The 8,300-nt window shown below is 46.1% G+C and overlaps 1 protein-coding gene across 1 annotated transcript in view; it reads left to right on the top strand.

Moving 5' to 3' along the window:
- Positions 1-622, top strand: part of LOC119573320 — a 1,502-nt gene extending 880 nt beyond the window's left edge. Inside the window, exon 2 of the mRNA XM_037920499.1 lies at positions 1-622. This exon is cut by the window's left edge and continues 370 nt beyond it. Coding sequence (XP_037776427.1) covers positions 1-482 — 482 coding nt within the window. The 3' untranslated portion in view covers positions 483-622.
- The last annotated feature ends 7,678 nt before the right edge of the window (positions 623-8,300 follow it).

Raw genomic sequence — 8,300 nt, 5'->3', positions numbered from 1 at the left:
AAGATTACCTCATTAAAACTCAGAAGACTGTCGTGCTAAGAGCTACTTCACCAGACTCACAACTGGGCGAATCGCTTTGCAGTAACTCTCGAACATCCCGTTCGCTTCGAAGTGATCGACCACCGATAACCTTACGGAATTTACTGTCTGCAGATCTTTCACCAGGAGGAATATCAAATGAAAGTCTTCGTCTTAATTTAGCCGATATTCCTTCGAAACCCTTACTCCGGAAAGAATCCACAGTTTCGTTGCCAGAAGCCCATGTGACCGAAAATGCTATTAAGACTTCATGGAGCACTGTATCAAAAAGTAGTTCGTGTGACTCCAAATCGTTGCCAACAACAGCGCCCTCCCGGCCTCCAAACAGTGAGTCAGGAAGGAGGGAGAGAGCGTGTCGTGTGTGTGGATGGATTGACTGCCCTCTGGACGACACGCGGGTATCAACTTTTTTGCACCAGTTGTACCCAAAACTTCAGTTGTGAAGATCCAGGATAAAAAAAAAATGTTCTTAATTAGCATGAAAATCTAATATGTAATGAATTTTTTTTTACCTCAACTGTATTATATTACTATTTATGGACGCATGTAAGATAATATATTTTATACAGTGATACTATGTATTTGTGTGTAATAAACATTCTCATTTTAGCAGCCTTTTATACACTAATTATATATTTGTAAGGTCCTGTTAGAAAGAAAGAAAGAAAGAAATTCCTTAATCTAGTCACGCACGCAATGAATCTGTACAGATAAATATGTGTGTGAGCGTCTATGTCTTTGCATGTTCAGCAAATTCGTTCTGAAATTTCGCCTAGACTTTCTTTTAGCGGCCAGGACACGTCATGTATTGTACACGTAGTAATGATTTATTTATAGTTTAGAATGCGTGGCTAGGTGTCGCTAGTCTAGAATTTAGGGGATACAACTGAAGTGCCTCGTGTTTTGACGACGGTTATAAAAAAATATTTGTTGAGGCTTTAACTAAGTCTGTACCAAATTGGCGCATTACGAACGTATTATGTGATATGTATTCGCATACATTAGATATATAAGATACAGTACATTTTTTTTTTTACTAATTTCAGACAAGCGCGTTTGCTAATGTATAATATTCTGTCGTACTGAATATCTAAAATGTTACACATTTTCGCTCTCTGTTATAATGATATTACCCAGATCATGAGCTACCTAAATTTGACAAGAATTCTCTCTCAGACGAGCGTTTAAACACTACATATTTAAAGTTACATTAGATATTCAACAGTAAAGTTATTGATTGATAAATGGATTTTAACTATTTCGCATTGTATCTAGTTCTATAAGATCGCGTGTTGCCATAAACATAGATATTCAGATATAATCACTGTACATTGTGTGTGTTTGTGTGTGTGTGTGTGTGTGTGTGTGTGTGTGTGTGTGTGTGTGTGTGTGTGTTTTTTTTGTGTGTGTGTTTGTGTTGTGTGTGTGTGTTTGTTTATGTGTGTGTTTGTGTGTTTGTGTGTGTGTGTGTGTGTGTGTGTGTGTGTGTGTGTGTGTGTGTGTGTGTGTGTGTGTGTGTGTGTGTGTGTGTGTGTGTGTGTGTGTGTGTGTGTGTGCGTGCGCACTACATCCTGCACAAAAAATCGGATAAAAGCACCACTTGCAATTGCTGTTGTAATAACTATCAAGTATAATACACTTGAAATATTGGGAAAGTGTTAGCAAGAAAAAAAATATCACTTATGATTAAACATTGATATTTATATATTTAGCTAAAAATAGACCTACATAAAATATATCCTCTAATGAAATCCTTGATTAATAACAAATAGCCAAGAAAATCGAGTCGCTAAAAAATTACCATACTGATAATCATAATGACCCAGACATTTGTATCTGGCTTATGAGAAATATAATATAAATAAGTTACCCCTAAATATACTTAGTTTTCTTTCATCCGCTCTGAACTATTACCACAGAAAACAAAGAAATGTTCATTGCTTATAACGCAAACAAAAGCGTACGTATATTTCCATATATGCATACGTAGACATATAAACATGACATACATGTGCCTGCATACATAAAACACCCACACGTACATAAACGCAAATACAAAGGGAGACACAAACACACACACACACACACACACCACGGAACAACCTTATATATATATATATATATATATATTGCTACGCCAGTGGGTCTTTGTCTCTGTGCGAAACATGTGTTAACATGAAAAGGATGACCTGGGCATGTGTTAACATGAAGGGACCTGGGCAAACATGACGCAACTGGCTGTGAGCGGAGGAGCGGAAGAACAAGCCAGGGGAGAGGGAGTTGGGTGCCCTTGTGACCTGATATACTTTGTGTTGCCCTGTTATAAGCTGTATCATGCAGTGTGGCATGCTGGTTTCCCCCCAGTATTGTGCTTATGGAAAAGTGTACGGGTAAATAACTTGTGTAAATAAAGGAAAGACTGTCATTTTGTGTTTATTTCTCGGTGCCTCTTGGAGCTGTTCAGTGTTCACAACCCTGTGAATAGCACGTCGTCTGCCTAGCCTGCCTTGTGTTGGTGGCAGAGAGACGAGGCGGCCGGCGTAACAAATGGTGTCAGAAGTGGGATTTGTGATATTTGATCAGTGAGCGCGCCGATTTATCATGTCGTCCAAAGATGGCGGCAGCCATGAGGGAGAGGAGGCTATGACTGAGGCAGGCACGAGTGAGGTGAAGCCGAGCCAGATAGACCTGATCACTGCCATGCTGGTGTATTGCGCCCACTCTTTCCTCTCTATGGTCAAAGCCACTATTTCCCTTTCTACTGGGAGATCTACGCGGGCTTTATCTAGAGGTGGCACTACTAATTAACGTCAAGTGTGAGCTCTCCTGTATCATTACCTGTGTCAACTCTTGATGAACCCACACTATAAAAATATAATAATCATTAGAGGGTTACTGATGATCTAATTTCAGTCTTAGAGGTATCCGAGAGAAGGGTAATATCAAACAATTGATAATCTTACATTTCTTGATATATTGAATAATAAATAATTAAACTTGTACAACAACAAAAAAATTAATTGACAAAGAGGTCCACTTATCCACTAATGTGTGTAGTATAACTGTCCTTCTCTTATGTCTTCCTTCTTGAATCTTTTGTCTGTACAGACTTTCCTCAAATTCCTTCATTTCTTCTTTGTATCAGTTCAGAGGATTCCTAAGGATGGCATCTGCTTTACTATCTGGTGGATCTCTCCAAGGACTTCTCGGGAGCAAACACAACACAACAGAACAAAAACACAAAACCCATTCCTAAAAAAAAAAAAAAACAATTGTTCTATTTTAGGAATGATAAAACAATAAAAGGTTCAATATAACTAATTTTTTTATAGGAACATAACTACGTTTGACAAACAAACAAATTGCATATATTCATGCTATTATATACGATCTGAGTAGTTTTATATTTATACATTATATTATTTTATGAAACCCTCATTTTAGCATAGATAGTATTATTCTATTATAAACTTCAATAACACTTACTCCTTGAATGGGTTTTAAATCCTCAATAATAACAGAGAAACATCTGAATGGTATCCAAGTGCCACGTGTCAGCCACTAGCTGTGAAGAAGATATTCTATTTACCATGGTTTTCAAATTTGTTCTCAAATGATTACTTTGTTATTGTTCTGTAATCAGATCTATTGTATTTTATAATTTCATAATTAATATTGCTACGCCAGTGGGTCTTTGTCTCTGTGCGAAACATGTGTTAACATGAAAAGGATGACCTGGGCATGTGTTAACATGAAGGGACCTGGGCAAACATGACGCAGCTGGCTGTGAGCGGAGGAACAAGCGAGGAGACGCAGTTGGGTGCTGCTCCTGTGAATACCTCGTGTGTGCCTTGTGACCTGATATAACTTTGTGTTGCCCTGTTATAAGCTGTATCGTGCAGTGTGACATGCTGGTTTCCCCCTGTATTGTGCCTATAGAAAAGTGTACGGGTAAATAACCTGTGTAAATAAAGGAAAGACTGTCATTTTATGTTTATTTCGTGCCCTGCCTCGCCACTTGGCGTTTCCTCTCGTGGTGTTCTGGGACGCTGTGGTGCTCGGTGCCTCTTGGAGCTGTTCAGTGTTCACGACCTTGTGGATAGCACGCCGTCTGCCTAGCCTGCCTTGTGTTGGTGGCAGAGACGAGGCGGCCGGCGTAACAATATTAGTACAGCTGAATGTTCTTTCTTACTTCTGGTATTTAAAGAATTTTACTAACCTCTTTCGGGCATCTACCAGGCACTTGTTTCGGCTCAGACATGAACCTACCGTTAAAAGAAGACCCTCTAATTAAAGAGAATGCATTGTAGGGGAAACAAAGAAAACTGAAATTTGTAGGGTAAACTCGCATATTTTACACTGTTTCCTTATCTTAGTGTATTAATGTAAACGCTGTTCGACATCTTGAACAGGAGGAAATTAAAGTTTATTGGTTATGTAATGAGAAGTAAAAGTATTGAGAAAAACTTGCTGACAGGGATGGTGATAGGAAACAGAGGAAGAGGCAAACCGAAGACAAGACTGAGCGACAATATCAAAGATATTTGCGGGCTGTCGATGATACAAGTGGAAAGAAAAGCGTAAGATCGAGTTTAGTGGCGAAGGATGGTGGAGAGGTCCACGGCTGCACAAACATGAGCATACCGTTATTGATGATATAGCACCTGATACAAAAATAGTAAAATAAAGTATCATCTTTTTAAGAAAATAAAATATCATCTTTCTATATAATTATTTAAGTACTAATTATCCTACCAGCTAAAGACTAATTAAAGGAGGTATACATAATTAACATATGAGTAAAGACCAAGTAAGTGAGGTATACAAAGGGTGGTCACACGGATTTTTGGGTCATTCTTACTTCGTGTCTTAGTGCTCATTACACTGGCCGGTATGAGGGAGGAAATGGCACAAAGGGCAGAAGAGCAGGCACAGAGGGCACGCGAGCAGGCGCACCATCTCGTCGAGATGCAGGCAAGGAAGGCAGAGGAACAGTTCTGCCAACTTGTTGAGGTGCTACAGAGCATCTGTGAAGATGGAAACCCAGCAGTACACCGACAAGGCCTGCAACAGCGTGAAGCTGAACTGATGGAGGAGGTGCAGACTCTGAAGGGCGAGGTTCAGGGCCCGAGGGAGGAAGTGAAGGCGGAAAGGCGGCGTCACGAGGTAGTAACGTTGCAAGCAGAGAAGGCAGACGAGGTTCTGGCAACAGATGCCAGAGTGTCAGATTTGCTGAGGTCTGCCTGGGGTCCGTGGCAGGAAATCCCCGGGCCTCGCAGCGTCGTGTCGGAGCCAGTGGTCGCTGCAGAAGGCTGGGGACCCATCGGAACCGCTCCCTTGGGTATAGGTGGCGGCAAACTCGGACCCGGTCAACCCGCCTCGTTGCCTCCCTCACCCCCTTCCTCCCCCCCGGGCGTGTTAGTTCACGGCACGCGTTCTCCACCCCGTAGCCCCTCGGCCTCCAGACATTCTGTGAAGCGTAAGCCAGCTGAGTACGACGGGAAAGTGGCCTGGGAGGCAAATGTCGCCCAATTTGAAATGCTGGCATCTGCCCAGGGCTGGAGCCAGGAAGAGAAGGCCCTGCAGCTGGTAACAGCGCTAAGGGGCCCCGCGGTGGAAGTGTTGGGGCATCTGCCGGCATCCCAACAGGCCTCTTACACCAGCGTGGCGGAGGCTTTGAAACGCCGTTTCGGGCACCACCACCAGGCCGAGGTATATCGGGCCCGCTTGAAGAAGCGGACTCGTGAGCGTGGCGAGATACTGTCCCAGCTGGCGCAGGATGTGGAGGCGCTGGTAAGGAGGACATACCCTGCGGCTGCGGAAGAGATGATCGTGGTCCTGGCCCGCGATTTCTTTGTTGACGCTTTGCAGGACCAGCAGCTGCAAATCTACGTCATGCAGGCACACCCTGAGGACCTGCAGGTGGCGCTGGCGAGGGCCTTGGAGTTCGAGGCCTTCCTAAAGGCAACCAGTGGCCTAGGGCCAGCTGCTCAGCACCGCCGTGACCTCCGGGGCCGGAAGGCTAAAGTGGAGAAGGTAGCATTGAGGAAGGTGAGCCCGAGCACTTTCCAAGGCTTGTGTTGGGGCTGCGGAGAGGTAGGGCACAGACGCAGTCGGTGTCGGAGGGAGCGGAGAACACGTCCTCTCAACCGGATTCTGATGCCTTCCAGCAGTGCTGCAAAGACTGTGGCAGGTATGGTCACCATCCGAGTGCATGTCCTAAGGCTAAGGAAGTGGTACAGGAAGAAAACTCGGACATGCTGGAGAAGGGGTCCGAAACCCAGCCGTCCTCGGTTCCCGGGTCCCGACTTGGGTAAGCTGCCGTCGAACCAGCACGATGCAGGTGGAGGGCTCAGTAGATGGGAAGCCATGCCGCCTGACAGTGGACACTGGGGCTGAGAAGACCCTAGTGCAGCCTGATATGTTGGCCACTATGCGACTTCCAGACGCACCACAGAGACTGTGTGGTGTCACGGGGCATTGTGTGCAGCTCAAGGGGCCAGTGGAGGCTCGTATTGGCGTGGGCAGCATGGTGCAGCGGCTGCCGGTGTATGTGGCCGATCTGGACGAGCACTGTTTGCTGGGCCTTGACTACCTGACGCAGAGTAAGGCGTGTGTCGACCTTGGACGGAAGCTGGTGAGGGTGCACGGTGAAGATGTGCCCTTGCTTCCAGAGGTTGGCTGTGCAGAGGTAGTTATGGCTGAGCGACTGCACCTTACCCCCAGGACAGAGTCTAGAATCCGGTGTCGACTGTCAAGAGTAATGCGTGGAGTAGACGGCCTCGTGGAGCCCATCCAAAACCTGCAGCTGGCTGATGGCGTAGCGGTTGGGCGGAGCCTTGTTGGACCAGGGGAGGGGTTAGTTACAGTGTTGGTAGCTAACTTCTCCGATAAGGCCCAGAAGGTGCCAGCTGGTGCAAAGCTGGGCACTTGTGAGGAAGTGGAGCATCCAGAAGAGTCGTCGGGGAGCAAGGAGTTGGTTGGTGTGGGCCGTTGCCTGACTTCCTCGAGGACTTGGCGCACTGGAGCGCCGCTAACCTGGCGGAGGTGCACCGATGAAGCGTGGCAAGCTCAAGGTAGCCGGCCATACCATGAAGGAGACCTATGACCGGCGCATGAGGGAAGTGAGGTACAACATAGGTGACAGAGTGTGGCTGCATAACCCGCGTCGGAAGCGAGGGCTCTCGCCGAAGCTACAGAGCCCCTGGGAAGGGCCATACACAGTGGTAGCAGTCCTCTCTGATGTCACCTATCGAATTCGCAGAGGGCGAAAACGACCGTCGGTTGTCCACGTGGACTGGCTGTGGCGTTACCATGGGCCAGGAAGCTACTCCTGGGGCCATGGTGAAAAAGAAGATGACGTTAGCCCCAGTAGCGGCGATGAGGACATGGCAGACGCTGACCGAGATGAGGACGAGCATTTGGACGATGAGGGCGATGCAACAGGCGTCAATGGTGACCATGAGCCAGGTCTTGGAGCAGGATATACTCCTCTGGGTGCCACTGCCAATCTACCACCGCCCACACCTCCTCCAGAGCGACCCCAGCGAGAGCGAAGAAAGCCGCGCTGGAAGGAAGATTTTTGTGTTTCTGAGAACTGATTTTCAATTACGGTTACTTTTGTTTGAAAGAATTTTGTTTATTCCTAAGGACTAATTTTATTAAAATTTTCTGTAGTTTGTTTCAGGTTTAGGTATGTCAGAGCAGACGGGTCGTCTGCTTGATAGGGGGGGATAGTGCTACGCCAATGGGTCTTTGTCTCTGTGCGAAACATGTGTTAACATGAAAAGGATGACCTGGGCATGTGTTAACATGAAGGGACCTGGGCAAACATGATGCAACTGGCTGCGAGCGGAGGAGCGGAGGAAAAAGCCAAGAGAGACGGAGTTGGGTGCTGCTCCTGTGAAGACCTCGTGTGTGCCCTTGTGACCTGATAAACTTTGTGTTGCCCTGTTATAAGCTGTATCGTGCAGTGTGACATGCTGGTTTCCCCCTGTATTGTGCCTATAGAAAAGTGTACGGGTAAATAACTTGTGTAAATAAAGGAAAGACTGTCATTTTGTGTTTATTTCGTGCCCTGCCTCTCCAGGTGGCGTTTCCCCTTGTGGTGTTCTGGGGACGCTGTGGTGCTCGGTGCCTCTTGGAGCTGTTCAGTGTTCACGACCCTGTGGATAGCACGCCGTCTGCCTAGCCTGCCTTGTGTTGGTGGCAGAGAGACGAGGCGGCCGGCGTAACAATATATATATAAAGCAAAAAAAAAA

Source organism: Penaeus monodon, chromosome 5 (genome assembly GCF_015228065.2).
Source record: "Penaeus monodon isolate SGIC_2016 chromosome 5, NSTDA_Pmon_1, whole genome shotgun sequence".
NCBI classification, from domain to species: Eukaryota; Metazoa; Arthropoda; class Malacostraca; order Decapoda; family Penaeidae; genus Penaeus; species Penaeus monodon.
Note: the sequence above shows the minus strand (reverse complement) of the source record. Positions and strands in the feature narration are given on the sequence as shown.